A 22,777-nucleotide genomic window follows, 5' to 3' on the forward strand; every position below is an offset into this window, starting at 1 on the left:
AACTGATTATTAGATATTTGGTATTCATTTTCCAAATAAAAGTTTTGCTGGACCTTAATTGATATAAGAGGTGCAATTTTTTTAAATACATTGTTTTGGTGGTTTTGTCAGCTGTAAATCTGGATAATCTTTGAATATACCTTTAAAGACAGACAGCTATGAGATGGTGTTGTGGACAGAAACAAAAGAAATGTATAGAGGTCGACAATGTAATCAGACTAATTGATGGAATATAGAGACACATAATGGGTCTGATATAATAGATACCTGAACAGACTGTATACAGACAACTCAAGATACAGCTCCACAGCAGACAGTGGCTCTAAAACTTAGGCTGGAGACATGAGCGCAGGATTAGTGATTGGCATGACTGGCACAGGTGTAGTGTTGATAAACAGGCACAGACTTGTGTGCTAGACAGGCACAGAAACATGCAGGCCAATACTCATACTGAGGCATTCATCCAGACTTAGTGAATGCCCTCCAGACTGTCTTACCAAGTCACCAATACCACAAGCTCAAGCTAGTGAAACATGGTCTGCTTTTATCAGAAACTCAACGTTTTAATGTTTTTTTTTTCATAAAATAGTGACTCTATTAAATAAAATGTTGCGTTTTGTGCCTATTAGTGTATAAACATGCACAGTAAGTTAAAGTGAGACAGCAATCGTTATTTTAGTATTCAGAAGGGGGCCCACAAGCACTCCCTTTGCGGCCATTATGCACCCTTGATTCGCACTTCTCATGGACTTACCATTCCAGTATCTCACTCATTTTGGATTATCACTTTCTTTGGATTGTATATACACCGGTGGACACTTTTACATTGGAATTTACAGCATGCTGGATTTCTTAAAGACTGTTTTAATGGTATGAAATTGAAAGACTCTGTGCTTTTAACAGCCTAGGAGTTTTATTGTGTTGTTTTAAGTTCCTTGTGAATTTTGTAAATACACTATTTATTCATTCTACTTTTGTTGTTGTCTCACCTTTTTAAAACACTTATTTTAACTCACACAGTTTAATCTGACTCCATTTTAAATCCATGTAATTCGACCGATAAGGCCGATCGTTACAAGTTCAACATTGATTCAGTGATATCTTTGTTCAGCTCAGTTCAGAAAATTCCTTTGCTCATTCCTCTGCTTGTAAACAAGGCACAGCGCATGTGTTTTCTATGTCAGAAAGCTGGCTCCTGCATCAGCAGCACCACACGCATGCATCATGGTACTCTCGTGAATGACGGTGAAGACTGACAGAAGAGACAAATTGTTGTATAAAGTCTTTTTTTTGCTTCGGTTGAACCACTGATGTCACATGGACTATTTTAACAATGTCCTTACTACCTTTCTGGGCCTTGAGCGTTGCAGTTGCTTTGCTGTCTAGATGCAGGGCCGGAGAGCTCTCGGATTTCATCAAAAATATCTTAATTTGTGTTCTGAAGATGAACAAAGGTCTTATGGGTTTGGAACGACATGAAGGTGAGTAATTTATGACAGAATTTTCATTTTTGTCTGAACTATCCCTTTAAGATTTATGCATTTAGCAGATCCTTTTCGCCAAATTGACTTATAAAAGAAAATCAATCAGTTTGTCAATAACTTTTTATTCACTTATTCATTAATTTTGACAAAACAAAAAAAGAACATGTTTTGTTGAGATTTACTTTGCAGGCTAATGTAATTTCATATATAGTGGGTTTTAAACATTTGAATTATATATATTAAAAATCTTAAGAGGTGATAAATTTGGGTATTTACCAGCTACTATTTCTGGAAGGTGAAACATGTTGTTTCTCACATAAAACTACAGTATTGCATGGCTTCAGAAGGCTTGTAATATAGTGTGTGAGTCATAAACAGAGGTGTAAAAAGTACTCAAAAACTGTACTTTAATTTTTTTTTCTGACAGACATTGATTAAAGGGAGTAAACAAAACAAAATGCAATGGCACAGGTCAAACACGTATATCTAGTGCAACAAAAACAATTCAAATGCAGCACAGCGGAACACACAAAACAAAACAAGAATACAGGGAATGGGATTAAAAGGAAACTCCATCCTTTCCACCCTCATGCCATCCCATATATATATGACTTTCATATATATCTGATGAACACAAACGAAGAGTTTTAGAGAAAAAAAACATCTCTCTCCGTATAATGCAAGTGTACGGGACGTCCAAAAATGACACTTCAAAAACTGCACAAAGTGAATATGACAGTAACTCATACAACCCCTGTTGATGAATCAGTGTCTTCTTAAGCAAAACGTTAGACATGTGTAAGAAAAAAAAATACAAATACTAATATTTTAAACTTGACCGTCTTATTACACATTGTGTGGTTTATGAAGTGGTCCTGTCCCCTTGCATTATACGGACTAAAAATCTTTGCTTGTGTTCATCTGATGAAAGAAAGACATAAATATCTGGGACGAGAGTGAGTAAATGAATGATTTTTGGGTGAACTATCCCTTTGAAGAGCAAGATGTGATGCAGTGGCTAGAAACATATTCCAGACAGAATACAAGAATGTGTTGAATTAATGAGCTGAGTCATGGAATTAAAACATACAACATTCATGTTTTGAAAGGCCACTTTTTTGTGTTGTCTATTCAATGTCACTGTCTAAAAGGATAATTACACTTTTAATTGTTTATTTGGGGCATTTAGAGTTTTTTCTCAGCAAATATTGATAAGTAATTATTTGCGACTAATTAGATTATTAATGAGCAAATCATGTAATTATTAAGATGAAAAAATATTCATTGGCAGTCCTAATTGCTACTCAATGTGTCATATAAAGACATATTATAAATACAAAACATCATTAAACATGAATTACAATTAATTTAACATACAATGTTAATTTAAACACTTTTTTTTGGAGATTTGTAACATTTAATAAAAAAAAAACAATCACTCCCACAAAAATATTACTTGTATTTAAATTTTCATCACTGATTTTATTTGCATTCAATCTTGTGCATTCAGCCAATGTATTACACAGCTAACAGCTCTATCAAAACAGAAAGAATAACGAATAAACCTTTTTTGGGGGGAAAACAACTTTGCTACCTCAATATGCTTCCTCAGATTTGATAGTGAACTTTTGAAGCCAGACATTACCTGATGAAAGTCATAACTGCAGTCGAAATGTGTATGCTTGATTAATGAAAACAATGATCATTGGTTCTCACGTCAAGCACGCATGTTTGAGCTTCCGTTTACCATATTAAATGTGCATCAGATAAAATAAAAATGTAATGTACTTTTCAAGATGAAATAAAAAAGATGAGTTAAAGTAAAGTTTTTTTTTCTTCAGAAATGTAATCAAGTAAAAGTACAAGTAGTCAGTTTAAATCGTACTTGAATAAAGTACAAATCCCCCAAAATAATACTCAAGTACAGTAATCAAGCAAAATTAGTCAAGTATTTTACACCCCTGTTCATAAACTCCTTTTATGAGACTTTCATTGTGCTTTTTTGACCATTTTGGAGTTGGACATTTCATAAAATGCTTCCATTTTATAGAAAAGAGCAATGCAACCATTTTTCAGAACGCTTCCTTTTGGGTTCCCTTAAGAATGTACAAAAAATGTCATACAGGTTTTTTTTTATAAATTATTCCTTTAATACTTAGCCACTGACACACCCAACACAACTTGCAAAATAATGCGACCTGTGGCAACATCTTACCAACAGGGCGTAGAAAGACTATTGCAATCATTTGGGAAATTCCACATACCGTACACACAAAAATGACAACTGGAGAGCTGCTTCACTCACAACCACACCCATATACTCCACATGGATAACAGAATTTATTGCGTAAAGATCCTAACCCTAGGCAGGAAGCACAGGAGTGAACAGCCTGGATGTATTAAGAGGGGAGAAACCTGCTATCATGTGCCTCACTATACACAGATGGAAGAGCCTAAAAGTCGCATTTACTGTTGCCTGATGAAATTTCACAAGTGAAATCCAGTCATTTCAATAGAAATCCATGAGAAAAGTTCACACATTTTCTGCACATTGACCAACAGAAAGCTGTTTGGTTTGAAAGTGACTTTACTAATGTGACTGCACCTGTGCAGGCCTGAGCCACGCTATAATAGTGAAACACAACGACATGCGTGGTGAACCATCACCTCTCTTTCTCAAAGCTATGAGTATAATCTCATTCTTTCCATTCCTCCCTCATGACGCACACATTCCACGATACTCGCTCTCCTCTTCAAAACACCTCACAAACTAAAAGTTCAAGTTCAGGGCTGATCAAATATACACATATGACAACTGCTAACCGTTAACTACAGGAAAAGCTCATGCAGTGGTGACCCCACAGACTCTCACCTCGCAGGAGGAGAAGGTATGTGTGTACGAGCGCCCGAGGAGACGGGGCTCTTTGAGTAACCCCGCCAACACAGAGCGAGGACTACCTGCGATCGAATCATCCGTAACAGACAAGCTCTGTAATAAGTAGGACACGGGGACATACACATGTAAACATACACAAACAGACACATAAACAATTACTCACAAACGGTTTCACATATACAGTATTTACAGGATGGGATGCTAATAAGCATGCACTTTTAAAGCAGATAATGCTAATGGCTTAAGGGTCACTAAATGTGTAATATCAATGCAAATATCTAACGTTCCTCAACGTTCACGCTAAAAAAACCTTTTAAACAAGACAGAGTTTCAGTGTAATTGGGTCACTGACAAACAAGATAATGAAAACTTTAAAAAAAAAAACAGTTTATGTGCAAAAATCCCAGAAATGTATGTATGTAAATTTAAATGATATCAATGTTGTAAAAAGCACAAACAAAATCCCTTATACCTTGAATACATGTGAGTGTACACATCTTAATAATAAAAAAAGTTGAGAACCTTTGAGAGGGAGGGAGGAAGAGAGAGAAAGAAAGGTCATTGACTCAATTTCTAAATTACCCTAAACACATTTAATTCTTCAATTGATTCTTTTTTTTCCTCTTGAATGCTTGTTTGAACTAAATGTGGTGAATGGAGTGGTGACAAGTGGTGATATTACCTTCAGAGTCTGGAAAACTGTACCAGTGAAGAACAATTCCAGAAACCAAAACCAGTAGAAACACAAAACTACATTGTATTACTTGTAAGAGCTGGCAATGGAGCGTTATCACACACTACAACTACTATCATGCATCCCTATCATGTGTTAGTGAAACTAATGAATGTCTAAATCTGAATTAAGTCAAGTTATTAAAGTATTAAAACCATCAAAACTATCATTCCCTATAGGGTATGTTCTCAGACACAAAACTACGTCTAGTCACTAAATTAACACAGTTCATGGCAATGCTCCATTATGAAACAGGATTGGGCTTTATCAATGTGGGCCAAGGGGTATATTGTGAAAGAATGCATTTACTACAGTGGAACATTTCATCTTTCTACAAAGCCACACCAAAAACTAGTCCACTAAGGTTAGTAGCAACTGCTATACACCGAGAGTATTACTGTCCTCACACAAAAGATACATTAGCTGGAGTACCAACTGAATACTGTACCAAATCTAAGGAGTGAGAGAGAAGAGATGGCCAGGAGAAGTTGGTCTGTTTTAAAGAAGATTTTATAAACACACATTCTGCATAAGCAAAATGACATACAGTAGGGTCCAATGTGATGATCATCATGTCATTCAGCAAAATTCACGAATTTTCAAAAAGAAGTAAGAACATCTGACCTTTTGTACAAACGAGTACTACAATAGTGTAGACTCTTAAACATTTCCTATTCATTCGTTTTTTAACAAATTCCTAAAACTTTTGTTTATTGCCATCTTAAAATGAGATTTTAAATAGCAGATATTCAGTATGTTTCAGACTTTTAGTACAGTACAGCCTTCAGAATATGTCTAATTACAAAACTTCACTTCCTGTTAGGATCAAAGACTGAACACAACGAGACTGCTTAAATATGAACTTAAAATGACATCCAGGAATGCAACCAACTGCAACCTTGCAAACTGAATTCATTTTAAACGGCTTAAGCCTAATTAATGAATCACTTAAAAACACATGCATTAAATCACTAACATAACTTGTTAATTAATTTCTTTCTCTTATTCAAGACAAAAAAATAAAACATCTGGACCCGACTCACCTTGTTTGCACAATCCTCTATGTATGCCTCTGAAGGAGTATGAGGCAGACTGCCACTGGACGCAGAACGCTCTTTTTCTCGCTCTCTCTCTTTTTCCTTCTCTCTGTCCCCAAACCAGGAAAATGGCATGCAGGAAGGGATGGACGAGATGGAGCCAGAGGGGGAAACATTGCCGCTGGACTCATCCAGTAACTCTCCTGATCCCCTGAATTTGGACGACAAAGAACTCCTGCTAACTGATCTATATCAGAGAAGACCTGCACATTTTGAAATGATTTGAAATTATTTAACTTCAGCTAATGTAGTAGGTTAATATTAGGAGATCAAATATTCCCACCTGCTCCCTACAGATCCTCTCAGTGTGAGGCTCTCCCGTTTTTTGCCTTTGCCTCCGGATCTGCGGATACCACTACAGGGCAACACAAAAGAAAGCGGAAGAACAGTTTAAATTTTAGGCCTTATCTACTTGATTGGGGAAAGACAGATATCTGTCTGTCAAGACTACATTTTAATAATATATTCTACATTATATCATGCTTAATTATAAAATTATGCACTTGCATGTTTTAGGATTTAAACAACACCTAGGAATAAAAAGTGTGATAATTTAAGTTCTCCCTGTGTCCTTCCAAACTACGATGGCTTTCTTTATTTTATGGAAAACAAAAAGAACATATTTTGAAAAATAGTTTCATTGTTTTTTTCATATTCTGAAAGTCAATGGGGTCCAAAGCTTTCAAGCTCCAAAAAGGACATACAAGTAATGATAAATTAATCTATACAAAGTTTCCTCAAAAGACGACAGTCACTTTGTATAATGAACATATCAAAAAGCCTTGATCAAAGCATCAAAATGCATCAAATATGATAACACAAAGCTTAAATGTCAACTAAAGGCAAATTCTCACAGGACCGACAAATGCCAACAGACACTTTGTCAGGTTTTGTCTGATCAGACCACTGTTGGCATATGTTGAATATCTCGATTTTGCTGATTGAACATGCTAAATTGACTCTAGTCCAGTCGTGGAATGTCTAAGTAACGTACTGCAATCTGATTGTCCATGCTGATCAGCGTCTGTCGGTGCATTGATTCTTTATGCTTTACGATCTCTGAATTTACCATTCGAGTCATATGGATTTAATTATTTCTAGCCTTTGGAGAGCCTGAAAGTTTTGGTCCAATTAACTTTCATAATAATGGACAAAAACAGCTGAAACTTTCTTTAAAATATCTTCTACAGAAGAAAGAAAGCCATACAAATTTGAAATGACATGAGGGTGAATAAATGGTGAAAGAACTGGGTGAACTATTCCTTTAACTGAAAGGTGGGGCTTTCTGCAGTTTTGTGATTTGTCCCATTAATTTATTTTCTACAAGTGGTTCATCTCCTCCAATTGTAATGTCCTATTGTAATTTTGGCACACAAGAGGAAGTTGCTGGCCAGGCCATACCTGAAATCTGGGAATCGTCTTTTGGTCTTTCGTGTTGGTGAACCATCACTCTCTTCATCTGAAAAACAAAAGAACAATTCAATATCTTTTACATTTCCTCTTAGTCTTCAGGCTGATATTGAAGAGCCTAAGCAGATGACCAGTGAAAGCAGAAGATATAAATAAAAAATACTCTATGAAATCAGTTGTACCTCTGCTTGCTCTGCTCTTGCTGCGCTCCTTGCCTTTGCTCCTCCTGTTTCTCAGGTTGAGGAACAAACTAGAGGAGGACTGTGAGGAGGATGGGGACTGGGGAGTGGAGGAGTCTTTAGGTGGAGACAGGCTGGCTTGTGTGCTGTTGCTTCCATGGGGTGTTTGGCTCTGCATAAATACATCACCTCTGCCTTCACTTCTTGGTTCACGTGTTTGGTCGTGACCAAACTGTATGGAGGGAACAGGTATGGCTAGGCTCTCGAGGTAAGACCGCCTTCTTTCACTGTTTGTTCTTTCCTGTTTGTTGTCTTGTACGCACACAGATTCCTAAAAATGAGATAAAATTAAACTATGACTTCTTCAATCCAAATTGTTAGTCAAAACATACAGGATGAACGCCAATACATTAAACAGAGGCTGTGTGTAAATACAAATGAACACCCTGGAAGTTACAGAACAACTAACATCACTTACAGAACCTTAAGTTAGTGTAGCATTCAATCATACAGTGAAGACACATCACAAAACACCCATAAGAGCAGTAGAGTAAAATATATAAATATAAAACTTGATCCAATTTTCAAAGTGTTAAAGTCCGCATGTAACCAAAATGTACAATATTTATTTTGTTAGCGCACATTGCTAGTCTTAAGGTCAATAATTAATCCATGTTAAATTAATCCTCTGAAAAAAATAGTTTGTCTTGGTCAAATCTTTAATCAAAATCTGATAATTTGCTTCCGCTCTGGAATGGCATGGCTTCTCTGATGATGTCAGTGTGACAACTTGGGCAGAATATGCTTAACCACACCCCTCCAACTGTTAGTTTGCTGCGAGTGAGAGATGAGAGGAGGAGCACAAAAATAAAAACCCTGCCCTCTACTCAAAATTCTGTTTCAGTTGGAAATACGTCATCATACTGAAATCCAGTCGGCAGCAACTTCCGGTTCACGTAGACTTTAATATAAGCTTTTCTCAACACACCAATGAAAATCCAACAACTTAACTGAGTAATATGATTTTGCACATTTTGATGGAAACAAAAGTTTGTTTGGGCCTCTTCATATTTTCCCTCTGTAAAATACTAAACTATTTCAAAATAGTATGCGTTATGCTTGTCAGTAATTGACAATCTTAAAATGTCAAACCTGTTACTATAATTATGTATGGTACATGACTGAAAAATTTACTGTATTTGTAAAATTCTGCATTAAATTCTCCTTTTAAGAAGCTGCTTGTAGTCAAACTGGAAAACTTTTGTTTTGTATAATAAACCATAAACAAAAAAGAAAAAGAAAAAACAGGACAGATCACACTTTTTGAATGTTTGTGGTTCAACGCACCTGTGATTGGCTTGGTGCCTGTGAGCCTTTCGCGGACTCTCTGAGTTTACTTCGGGAGGGCCGCTTGCGCCGAGATCCCTGTGCCAGCTTGGCTTTGGCTCTGTATACACTGCAGTCCAGGCGAGCCGTCTGAGGAACATCTCCCCAGTCTGCATCTGAGGACAAACAGACATACACCAACATCTCAAAACCAGAAGAACCTACTTTAACAGATTAGACTGTTTCTGAACAAAATAATTATTAATACAAGAAGTTACAATCTGGCCAAACAAACTAGGGTAATATATTACAGCTAAACTATATATTTTATAAATCAAACTATATATTTGACCAGCTTTTATACTATATATTTGACCAGCTCTTCTGTACCAGAGTGAAGGTCATCTGTAGATAGTCCATTTCTTTCAGAGGAACCGGAGGTTGGACTGCTAGGTTGACTCTCTCCTGCCGGGCTGCAAGACTCTTCTGGCTGGTCTGATCCAGTACAGCCCTCCAGACAAGCTATCTGAGAAATGCAGAGAGGTATTATGTGCATATAGAGTCACAAGACTCTATCCTGTTATCTTTGTTTCTATGATGACTAAATGTTATGTATTTGGCAGATGCTTTTATCCAAAGCAACATACATTGCATTCAAGTTACACTTTTTTTTTCAGATTACAGCTTTTGCTTTTTTCCTGGGATTTGAACCCATAACTTTGGCATTGCTAGTGCCATACTAGGATAAGCATAAGGTAGAAAAGGCTCTATATTTTTCTGCTACGATTTCGCATGGATAACTAATATATGTTCAATTAATCTGTTTAATAGCTTAATCATTACGTGCAACACCAACTAACAGTCACAACAAACCCTAACCATAAAGGTCACAACAAATGAATCATCAAGACGAATGTTTAGAGTGAAAATTCAGTGTGATAAATATGCAGCTGCTGATCTTTGCTAATGAGGTCTTCTAATATCTTCGAATAAAGCTACCCAACCAATAACATCGATGCTTTTGGTCATAAGACCAGAGCTGCTGCTGTATTTTGTTAAGCAAAAGTGAGCTTGTCCCAATACGCACCCTTGCGGTCTCACACAACAGAAAGTAAGTGCACAAGACTGTCCCAGGTCTGAAAAATGCCAAAGCTCGGCACACACTAAAGCCACACAATCTCTAATACTAGGATAGAACCAGAAAATAGCAGAGGAAGAATCCAAAATCAGCTCTCTTGCCTCTGTACTCTTATATTTGGTGTTGTTAGCTAAAAACCAGAGGGATTACAAAAATATCAAAAGCCGTTTGAAAACATATAAATACTTTTTTACTTAATTTCTGTGACAAGTGGGTGTCAGAAACGGAAAGTTGCATAGAGTTCTGTGTACTGTAGTAACCGGTGTATTTCTGCTTTTCTAAAAGTGCTACCTAATGTCTGAAAAGACAAATCACATGCGAAAATCTGACCAAATTTTTGTGCCGACCACTCTGGAAGTTGCAGAACAGGTAACTTAAACATTTGTAGCACATTCAATCATTCACCCAGTGAAGCCACATAGCAAAATATTAACAAGACCAGAAAGATGTTCATAATTGTAATCTCACTTCGTTCGAAATGAGAGATTAACACGAACAGGCTGCAGTTTTACCTTATGTTGTAACTGCCTGACAGTGCTCTTGTATTCTCTCTCCCTTTGCTCCAGTTTTCTCGTCAGCTCCACCTCTTTCCTTGCATATTCAGCTTTTCTACAAGTCAAGAACAGCCCCACCATTAACAAAACATGACAATTCACTTCTCTTCTTTTTCTCAATTCTCTTGTCTCATGTATTTCTCTATGGAGCATTAGAATTTCTAATAATTCACCTTGATACAGGCTTTCACAAATCAGTACATTTCCAAGAACGCCTGACCAAACTTCCCAGAAAGATTCTGCTATGACAACACATTACATGCTCAAACACACCTCTGTTCATGCTCCTGTAGAAGCATCATGCTCTTATTGTATTTAAGCTTTAGGGAATCATGTTGACTCTGGGCTTCATTAAAACGCTGGTTGATGGCTTTACAGAGGGCTTGAGCATCAAGCCAGTATTTTTCCAACTTTTCAATGCGCTCCTTGCTCTCTTCCACATTCCTTTCAAGAGCTGCACCTCGAGTCTCCCAAGACTTACGTTCGGCTTCGCTCACTTGCAGCTTTAAAATTGCAAACACACAAAAAATTAAATAACTCAGCAGGTAAGATAAGATACTAAATAAGAAATTAGCATTTTTATAAGCATCCTACCTTCTCTCTCAACTGATTGAGTTCTGCTACTGTGACACTGTGTTTTATCTGCAGCTATAAAAGATAATTAAAGTGAGAAAGAAAGCATTTCACAATGATGAATAAGTTACAGTATGTTGAAATTCACATTATACCTCTTTGAATTTTTGTTCTAGCTCAGTAGGATCGATATCTTCAGGTAGATCAATGCCTTGGCTTCTCAGTTGTGAAAACACTTCTTGTGTCAAGTCATTTGATGCATCCTCCGCCCCCTGCTTCTTTTCGGTCTCTCTCTGTTTATCCTGTATCAGTCATAATATGGGCCCAACAATGATTAGTGACTCAATTACTCATGACATCAAACTTATCTTTACATGTTCACATACCGGTTGCACAACACTCTTTTCAGCCAGTGGTTCAATTTCCTGTTGATCATGATATTGGTCATGGATTTGAGAAATCTGTTTTTGATCCTGTAGCTGATGGTTTTTGGGTTTATGGGGGTCTTTATCTTTTGGCTCCTGGTTTTCAGGGCTTGTCTCGTGTTGTAGAGTCTCATTGATCAGACGGGCCACTTCGCTCTCCACTCCTGGTTTCTCCCGGCCAATGAGAAACCTGCATTGGAGGACATAAAATTCCTTCACACAGTTCTAGGACTATGACCGTTTCTGGTATTATACTGACTATGAGATTAGATTTGCCCTGGTGAATCATTACCAGACATTTCCTCCTTAATATGTGATGCATGTTCATAACTTACATAATACAGGGGAAATCCCTTTAGAGCAACGTGGAGTGAGCTGCTTTGATCAAGAACACAATGGTGTGAGCTCACAGCTTGTTCCTGGTGGGGCTTGAACCCACAACCTTAGTGAACTTTAGCTAAAACTGCAAACAGGTCACTTTATGTTCAGCTTGGTGTGTCGATACTCACTTGACCAGACCTTTGGTGTTCTTCAATGTAGTAGCAGCAAAGAGTTGAGTGACACCAACCAGACTGATTCCATCTACCTCCACAATCTGATCATTTACCCGAATTCTGTTAAGACAAAACACTAATGCTTGTTTTATTCGAAAGCTGAATAGCCATAATCTGTTACTCACATTGTTTGCTATCACACAAAGAAGGTTTTATTCTGGATTGCATAAGTCCAAGTATTGATACTCACTTGACCAGACCTTTGGTGTTCTTCAATGTAGTAGCAGCAAAGAGTTGAGTGACACCAACCAGACTGATTCCATCTACCTCCACAATCTGATCATTTACCCGAATTCTGTTAAGACAAAACACTAATGCTTGTTTTATTCGAAAGCTGAATAGCCATAATCTGTTACTCACATTGTTCGCTATCACACAAAGAAGGTTTTATTCTGGATTGCATAAGTCCAAGTCAAAAGACAAGTTCTTACCGTCCATCCCGGTGAGCTGCGCCTCCTTCGGTGATGGTCTTCACAAAAATCCCCAGCTTCTCCAGTCCTTGATCTGCTCCAACTCCCATACCAATTATACTGATTCCCAGGCCATCGTTTCCTACACAACAAAACAGGCACCTCAAATACAGTAATTCTACAATTAATTGACTTTCTCAAGAATTTCATACCAGGGAAAATAAATTTTGTGATAAATGTTTAAAAGAAACCTTTCTGAATATCTATAGGTAAAACAACCATGTTTTCCACCCTCTTTTCCAGCTCGTACTCAGCAGATGCAGACACAGGGTCCACATCATCATTTCTGCGATCATAATCCTCATTAGAGAAGGTAAAGTACACCTGAAGAAGAGGAAATACATTAAATAACACACCTGTGCACACCCACACAAAGGCTATCACCTTGCATAGCTGAATCTGTGATTTATTGAATTTACAATTAATGTTGATGTAAAATAATGTTCTGATAAGACAAAGTCCACCCAGATCATTTCTGAATAAATGAGTCATTCAGACTCATTCAAATCTTATAGTTTATTACTGCCCACATTTACATGTTAACACCTACTCAGTATTTAGCAACTTGACACATCCTGATGAATAAGGACTCAGGCATTCAAGCTCAAAACATACATTAAGACTCCATAAAAGTTGTCTATATGACTTCCAACTGTATTCCAAGTCTTCTGAAGAGATACAATTGCTTTGCGTGAGGAACAGACTGAAATTTAAGTTATTACTCCTTGATTTTTTTTCCAGTGAGCTGTTAACAGCTGAGAATGGATTATTCATTCATTAAGCTGAACTCAAGAAATCAGACACCGCTATTTCTCTCAACAACATGCCAAGAAGAGTTAGGAAAGATGTCAAGATTTTTCTGTAAATAATGAATTCAATTTTGGCTGGTTCCACACATAATGCATGAACACTTGGAAAACAGCACAGCAGTCATATAGACTACTTTTATATGTTTTTTGCAACCCTTTTAAAGCTTGAAAGCGCCAGTATCTAGACTATTCTTTGAATCACAAGAAAAAAGAGTGACCAATACAATTCTTCATTCCACACAACGCTACAAATGTGCAAAAATAATTAATTTCCAGTATTAAAAAGTACTTGTGAAATTTTACTGGCAAAGAAAGTCCATTGTCAATATGCATGAAGCACAGTTTTATATTGCTAAAATGGTGAATTTGCATGTTCAAAGTTTAACTTAGGCCTAATTGTTTTCTGATGCAGATACCTATTGAGATGCTGCATTTCACCTGCAGAATTTCGCCATACAAAGGTAAAAGTGGCCGCACCCTAATGAAGGTGCTAGCTAAATTACATGCCCACAGCATTTTGTCATTGGCTTACTTAGGCTGACACAGGCAGTTAAAAAGCAGGTCAGTCAAATAGTATGCATTCCTAATACTGGCACCAGACTTGGACTGAGTACAGCAGTAGAACTAAACAGAAGGGAAACACTGCCTCAAAATCAATTAGACATGGCAAAGTAACAGTATTTCCCCTTTATTTGTCTTAAACCATTTTACTTTTGCTTTCTCCATCCATACTGCCCCTTCATCTTTTTTCTCCACTACAATCCTATTTTTCCTTCCCTTCATTTATTCTCTCTCCGCTTTCATTTGTCTAGCGACTCTAGTTGTCATGGAGTAAGCGTGCACCTCTGAACAATGTCCTTTTCTTCCCAAACATGCTCAAGCACAGTGTCTCTTTCTATCTTGCTCCCTCCCTCTCTCACTCTTTTAAGCCGTGGCTTTTTAGCAAGAACACAGGACTATTTCTTCCTGGGGCTGAGAGAGTCTGTCAGTGAACTAAGACTTACAATAAGGAAAAAACAACAGATGTCATAGCCTTCAGGTCGAGCGTCAAACCTGAATCCCACAGTTCGAATTGCATAAAAGCGCCATGACCAAGAAATATTAAGATAATGAAATCTAACATGTTCCAGTAAAGAAATGTCCTTTGGCAGCATTAAAACAAACTTCGTTGTTAACAAGTTGGTGTGCAATAAGAACAAGTCAGCAAAAATAATTGAGAAATCCTGGCCTTTAATAATTTAATGGGATTTAAAACTTAAAATTTAAATGGAATTAATGGAAACCAACGGTTCTGGTGACCACTGACTTCTACTGCATGGACAAAAAGAGTTCTTAAAATATCATATTTTGTGTTCCACTGAATACAGTAAATCATACAGGTTTGGAATGAGGGTAAGTAAATGGCAGAATTTTCTTTTTTGAAGGGTGATTTAAAAAAAACGCATTTTTGGGTTAAAGATGGATTTTGAAGACACCATATTTTGTCAAGTAGAGAAAAAACACTTAATGAGCTAATATTCAAAACCCATTGTCTCATCAAAGATCAAAAGATGTCCAACACAAACATCTGTTGAAAGGAAATCCTCATTCACAACCTATATGAGACAGGCAACTCACTTCCTGCTGATCCTATATATGGAAAACAGAATGACACAAGACACAAGAGTAAACACAAGAGCTCCACAAATACAGAAACAGGCACATCCTGAGGGCTGAGTAAACAAAAATGTAGAAACGAAACATGTAGGAACACTATAATATGTTTACAAAGGAAGACCCAAGCTTCCTGATTTAGAGAGAAAATGCATCATAGTGTAAGACAAATGTTAGTTACCTCCCGCTCATCCCATTTCTATAAATACACAGCAAACAAACTGACACTGACCTACTCTACACGCTCGAGGAGGACACACCAAGGAGGAAGGGATGTTGGGGAGAGTGACACATTAAACACTGAGCTATGATATTCTGATTTGGTGTGTGTTCTGACCCAGACTATAAATCCATGGCGTCTTCAGTCTGCCAGGCTCTGAAGAAATACATGACCTGGTTTCCAAACTTAAGAGATCTTTTAAGAGTGCTGAGAACAACTGCAAGGTCCACAGGGAATGAAACACCCTTACACACAAAAACACATACAGCCTCTAGTTATTGACTGGTTTTGGGCAGTCAAAACAGTTGACTTGTGCCACCTACTGTAACACACTTAATATGTCTTTCTTTATTTCTTTTGATCAATGGTTTAGTATATTAGATTTATACTCTGATTAATATGCAAATGCAAGAGCTTCCACAGCATTGAATTGGTACAGACAGATGATGAGATGATTTATATTCATATCCAATCACACAGAAAAAGACAGAACACCTTTCCTTCCCTTAACAGGATCATTTTAAACACTCCACGTTCAAGAGGTCCCAAAGTCAGACACACACGAATGACAGCACAATGCACTTTCTGTTTGATGACAGATGAAGTAAGATCAAAGAGTTGTGTGTTTTGCTTTGATCTGTTATACAGTATGACTCAAATTTGAAAAGCTGTACTGACTAGCATTAGTCTCCTGTAGCCAAAGACAAGTAAAATAACCAATCACAGTTTGTTTTGTATTTATTCGTTTTTTGGGGCAGTTTTATGGTAACAAATACACATGAGAAAACACTAATAAATCAAATAAATAAATAATTAAATAATTTAGAAGAACACAATAAATTTGCAAATATATATGACTTTGTGTTTAAGATTTACACAAAAATGTATCTCCAAAAGTAATGAAAAAAATGTATTCACAGACATATACAAATACTAATGTTGATATCTGGTTTACTTGCTATCAAAGTAAAAAAAAAAAAAGGTGCAAAAAGCATTTATCACAGTTAAGTATTAAAAATATATCTGCAAATGGCATAATAAAACCTGTTTTCCCTGTGTCTCCCTGAATGAATGAAAGAATGAATGAATGAAGCATTTACATAGTGCTTTTAGATACTAATGTATACTCAAAGCGCATTACAATGGGTTTAGGGGTCTCTCCTCAACCACCAGCATCCACCTAGATGGTGTGACGGTAGTCAATATGCTCTAACAGCTATAGGTGGAGAGAAGAATGTAAAGTGATCGAGTTAATTCAACAGGCAAAACTGATAAGGGCCAAGGAGTCCGTTTGGCAAGGACACCAGAGTTCCATACACTTCACGAGAAGTATTTATTTTCTTACTCTATTGGCTGCTATTTTTCCACATTTTAAGCATAAACTCACTTAACATGGAGACATTTAAAAAAAAAAAAGATTTATCTTACATTATTTGGGTTTTCAAGTAAACATCTCTTTATTTACGAATGCTTAGTTATTTGTACTGGAAAACAAGATAAAAAATACTGATGTGCCAGAGATTTTATACCACTAACCTGGTAAACTTGGGCAAATCCAGTGATTAGTTCATTAGTTCTTAAAAGCGGTCACTGTATCAAGCAATGAATTGGGTTAGAAACCCAGTTTTTGTCAATTTTTGTATAGTGCTTGTATAGTACAATTAGTTGTATGCTAGCCGATTAAATTGACGCAACAATCAGTTTCTATAAATAGTTTTAGTGAGACTTGAGTGATGGCTTTAACATAAATGTTCTATTTCAGAAAATATTGTTTATCTTTTACATGAAATTTCAAATTGTGAGAGTCATATTAGCTGAGACCAGAGGGGTAAAGCCCTAAGATATGGAACTAAATGAATGACACATATAAAAAAAACCTGTCAGAACATGAGACATAGGATATTACATGCCTGAAGTAACGCAAGCTCAGACAGCACCTTGGTTGAGAGCTGTTATCTTAAATATTCTTGGTAGAAGGTATTTTACACTGTAGCAGGAACCCTGACAAAGTCACAATTCGTAAGAATCAATAAAACTGTGAAACAAGTCTCAGACAAGTATGTTTTCCTCACACTAAAAGAAAAGTTTGTTTGTGTTTTTTGGGGCAAAACAAATACAGGACATGGGTGCCAAATACCTTAAAGCAAGTAGGATCTTGTCATATAAACATGAATAATAGCTGCGATAGTACATGCTTTGTGAAAGTAAGAACTGAGGTGCTGACCGAATTGAGCCACGGGCATCTGCTAAAGGTGCAAACACAGATTTGGGTCACTGGCGGCAGGCTAATTCCTTCAGGCTCAAATGAAAACCTTCTAAACCCTTTCAGAGGGACCAACAAATAAATGCTGAAGCTGAATAAAAAATACATTGAAGTACTAAATATAAATATAGAGTTTCTTCTAAACAAAGTAAGATTGGGTGAGACATACCTTGATTGGTGCTGTAGAGAACTTGATCTTTCTCTTTGGAGTGAGGTCTTCCTCATCAGAGAGTCCTGGAAGTTCCTCAAATTCCTCCTTCACTTGACATTCCAAATCGGTCCTGTTGTCCTTGTCATCAACAAAGGCAGCATTCTCAATTCCACAAATTAAAGATCTCTTCCCAATTGATCCCTGACCATCTTGCTCTTTTCCTGTTAAGACATCTTCCATCTCTCGCTCATCATCGTCCTCCTCTAAAGCTTCAACAGCTTCCTCTACTCCCTCATCCTCTTCCTCGTCCTCTCCTTCTCTCTGTTCATCCTGCTGTTCCTTATCGTCAACATTGCTAGCTCTCTGCTCACTCTCCCTCATAACAGTCTCCAGTACTGCCTCCTCTTCAGTTCGGCCTGTCTTTAGTTCTATTTCCTCATTGTCTTTTTTCTCCTCCTCCTCGTCTTCCTTATCCATTATGTTCTCCTCAAGAAACTTTCCCTCCCCTCTATAGTCTTCCTCTCTTCCAGTCTGTACAGATTCCTCACACGCCCTCCATTCCTCCTCATGTTCCCTAATGCTCTGTTTTGATTCCTTCCCAAGGAATGTTAATTGGAGCTCTTCGCTGCTGGTCAACACCCTCTCAGAATTGCGATTTGGGGATTGGTTCTCCTTGCCAGCCTCTTCAAAAACATCATCCTCAACATGTTCCTCCTCATTGCCCTCGCTTTCAGATGATTCGGTCTTCACCACCACCAGCTCAGCTCTGACCGTGGACAAACCAGGAACCTTCTCACTATTCTTGCCTTCACCTTGCTTCTCTTGAAGTGCAGGATCCTCAGCTACAGATGCTTGACTAGTGCTACTCCTTGCAGACAAGTGGTGGATCTTTTCGCTTGTATACACAAGAGTGGGTTCTGATGAGACTGTATCTTCTGAGGACTTAATATGTTCTTCAGCTGTGGAACTAGTGTTATGTAATGTCTTCGTACAGACTCCATTCAAAGGGGTACCATGTGAATCTGAACCATTTAACTTGGGCAAACATGTTTCAGTAGGAGAATCAGCCCATAGTGAATAAGAGGTAGGGGAACTACAACTGTCTGGTGATGAAGGGGGATCCGAATGGTCGCTAGCAGCGGAAAGTGACTGGGAATGACTAATGGGACTATGGGATTCTGTGGAAGGAGCAGCTGACAGGGACTCACTATCACTGTCCAACATAAAACTCTCCAGACGTCTGGATATTGGCCCGGCATTCATTGACACACTCAGCTTATGTGGTGGTGTCTCACTTTCGCTTCTTCCCTTTTCCTTGTCCTCCCTTTCTTTTGCCTGTTTCTTTAGCTCTTTAGGTTTGTAGTTTCTCTCTCCAGTAACTGACACTTTCCTGTCTTGTCTCTCCACTAGCTGAGGCCAGATAACTTTTGGAGAGCAAGATCTCTCTGTTGGAGACTGCTCTTTAAGGCCACTCTCAAACAGCTTCCTGGTCATTGAGAACTTCTCAGCCAGTGCTGCCTTGTCAATGGAAACATCCTCTGTTTTCCGTGCCTCAAAGGAGGCTGAATCTAGACTGGTAACACTACTCAGACTGGACCTGTAAGGGGTAGAATCCAGTGGAAATTTGGGTGACGTGGGTTTGCTGATATTGGGACTGTCTTGACTCTGCTTTTCATCCATTTGCAAGAATATATTTTTTATTTTGCTCACTTTGTTGCCCGAAGGTCTGCCTCGGGAGTCACTGCCTCCGTTGGAGAAGGGTGAAGTCGAGCTAATTGATACACTTCCATCAAATGAGCATTTGATGGAATGGAAGTCTGATTTATAAGCATTCCTGTGTGGAGATGCACTTCTCAGTGCCCGTTCACTTTTTTTTTCACTTTTAATCATGATCACAGGTGAAAAGAATAGATTTGAAGGTCTCAGTAAGTAAAACAGATAAAACTGGAACTAAAAAAGCAGCATATATCCAGGAGCATGGTACGTCCTCATTCACACTGGTTGAGATCGCAGATACAGACGGTGCCGAATGACTGACGGAGTGCCTACCGCTCTTACCTACAGGAATGAGAAATGAAGAAACCTGTCAGTCTGTAATTCACAGCAACTATTTATCCCTCAACACTCTTTTGCACTGTAAATGCACACACACACACACACACACACAAACATATATATATATGTGTGTGTGTGTGTGTTACATTTAACTGTAAAAATGCCAGAAACTATAAAATATCCCATTATTAATGATCTAATAAAATATTTTGTTATTTTGAAATGTATTGCCAGCACAGATGGACAATGCAAGGCCTCTCCAGCAATTTTGCCCTTTAATAACAAGACAGAGGACACTGTTATCCACACAAACACCACCAGGGTAAACATGACGCCACAATAATATTAACATTGGATAAATAATATGAAATATAACAGAAACACACTATGTAGTATAACAATAAGAAACTTATAAGAAGTAATAAATAATATATTTTTAAAAATAAAATCCAAACAAACGTAGGTTAATGGTTCATGCAAGGAATTATTGATAATTGCTTATTACTGATAATTCCCTATTACTCATAAATTAGCAAGACATTCATACATTTAAATAAACTTTTTTGTGTGTGTAAATATTCGTCCTTAAATTGTGCATACTGCTTTTTATTATACAATTACATCTTGCAGTAATATTTGCCTTACCGTTAACCAATTGACAGGTCTATATTCTAGCATAGTCCTACATTACTTTTGAAATGTGCATTTTTTACAGGTAGCAGGTGCTCAAGTACATCGTATGTCCACATTTACACCCCTTCTTTTTGACAGTCGATATTTTCCCATTGATTGCTGTAACCGACTTCAATCCTAATGAAGCCTGACTAGTTGAAGTTTCTGTGAGGAAGTTTTTCTTTCCATTTTCGAAAACAACAAGGCCGGATAAACGAGTATAAACCTACCTGAACTTCTATCATTGCGACTTACGGAAGATGTGAGAAACCATGACCAAACAATCACAGACTTGCTAGACTTTTCGTCGTCGTTCCTTTCTCCGAAGTCTACATGTCTTTCTCTTTGAATGTAACCAGCTCAACAAACCTTATCCCCGCATGCGCCCTCCTCCTTCAGCGTCATACCCGCTGCTTCTTTCCGGAGCTCGCGAGTCAGGCAAGCGGGCGCACAAAGGGACAGAGGGGGGAAAAAAAGACTTGGACAACCGTGGGAAAGTCAGTAATCTCTTCCATAAAGTAACAGCTAAATTCAGAGAAGGACTAGGGGCTAATGTAGCCTTTTAAAGACATTACGTAGTCCTATTTGAAGTCTAAACACAGTTTTACTCTTTTTTGGATCTAAAATATTAACTAGCCTAACTATAGATAAATAAATAAATTTGGTATCTCAAATCATCCATGCAATGAAACAGTTACAATGTTCCATACACCAGCATTTTGGGCCACATAGATGCCATATCTGAGTTTAATCTCCCTGACAATTACAAGTAGGTCACCATCTTAGTGCTTCTGAGATGAGTGGAGTGGAGCACAGGACAAAAAGAAAAGAAAAGCAGCTGAAAGTAAAGGAGCAATGCATGCAGATAAATGTCATTAACAAACAAATCTGAGCATAATGCAAGAGAACGGAGAACAAGGCAAAAGCACTGTTCACTACTGACACTGTAAACTGCCAATATCATAATGATTTATGATAAACCATTTTGGTCTAGACATTTTGTCTCCTTCTGTTTGTCTTGGTGTGGACTGTGTTCCATTGTAAATTTCAGTGTAATGTGTGTCCATATGAAGCCTCTAACAGATGGCATTTTGTAGCTCCATATTGAAAGTAGATTATCTCTGCTGAGCCGCTGGTCAGAGTGACAATCAGCATAACCGAAGCATACAGTTCCATTTAAAACTGATTGACTGATGTATAATAAAAATATATTCCAGCAACTGCAGGGTATACTTGTGTTTTTCACTAAGCAATCGTAATTAAATGCTCTGTGAGATTGTGCTGCAGGTCTGAATAGCTTACACTGTTTTGCCATGTTCCTCTGACAGTTTTCTAATTAGATGTGTCACGAGGTTCATTCTTAGAGATCTCTTTTGTGCCACTTATAATCAGCATCAATGAGAAAACTATCTAAGCCCACAGTTAAATAAAATGCATTCCTTTAAAAAAGAACGAGTTTTGGCAGGTATAAAAAGCAGACACACTTACCCTATCTTTGATATTCCTTTTCCAATTAAAAAAAAAAACCTTAACATGTAAATCCAGATTTGATGAATGAAACTGCTCAAGCTGCTAGTCCTGTTTCACTATGTCATTAACTGTGTTTTGTTTCTGTTTGTGGAAAGTTGTGATATGACACATCATTGTCGAAGTCCTTTTTTGCTCGTCCCGGGTTTGTTACATGGCCTGAATTTGGTGCTGTTTTCCCCAGGTGGCCTCAGGACCTAGATTCATAAAAATATCACCCAATCATAGAGGCAGCAAGGATGAGAGAATACGAGAGAGATTCGAGAAAATTAGCTAGAAGTGGAATGCAATATAGTTCATGCATTTATATAGAAATGATTAACTGTTGCATGTATATTCACAATAAAATAATCTTGTTTGAAGCAAATTACAGATGGTAAAATAAAACACTCATGCACAGAGCCAGAGTGACTCAATTTAATTCAGGGAGACTTTATGTTTTGGCGAAAATAAGATTGAAATATTTCTGGGAAAAAAAGACACTTAGCACTCATTAAAACATAAATTTGTTATTTTATTTCTTTATTTTTTCAACAGTGAAGCGTTGCTTATTGTAGGCTACTTGCGAGCATATGTCAATGGCTGTAA

The 22,777-nt window shown here is 37.5% G+C and overlaps 1 protein-coding gene across 1 annotated transcript; it reads right to left on the minus strand.

The window, feature by feature from the left end:
- Positions 1–3,948: 3,948 nt before the first annotated feature.
- On the minus strand, positions 3,949–21,073 carry LOC107602753 (neurabin-1-like). The gene is given in 19 exon segments (XM_016295326.1): positions 3,949–4,473; positions 5,562–5,606; positions 6,157–6,361; positions 6,494–6,565; positions 7,612–7,669; positions 7,803–8,130; positions 9,147–9,301; positions 9,516–9,651; positions 10,776–10,872; positions 11,091–11,320; positions 11,412–11,465; positions 11,546–11,692; positions 11,777–12,005; positions 12,560–12,664; positions 12,801–12,921; positions 13,031–13,163; positions 17,954–19,852; positions 19,854–19,993; positions 20,918–21,073. Coding segments are annotated over 19 exon segments (4,320 nt in total). The 5' UTR covers positions 20,937–21,073; the 3' UTR covers positions 3,949–4,326.
- Between the last annotated feature and the right edge of the window lie 1,704 nt (positions 21,074–22,777).

The sequence above is a fragment of the Sinocyclocheilus grahami genome, unplaced genomic scaffold, assembly GCF_001515645.1.
Source record: "Sinocyclocheilus grahami isolate Dianchi unplaced genomic scaffold, SAMN03320097.WGS_v1.1 scaffold334.1, whole genome shotgun sequence".
Taxonomy (NCBI): Eukaryota; Metazoa; Chordata; class Actinopteri; order Cypriniformes; family Cyprinidae; genus Sinocyclocheilus; species Sinocyclocheilus grahami.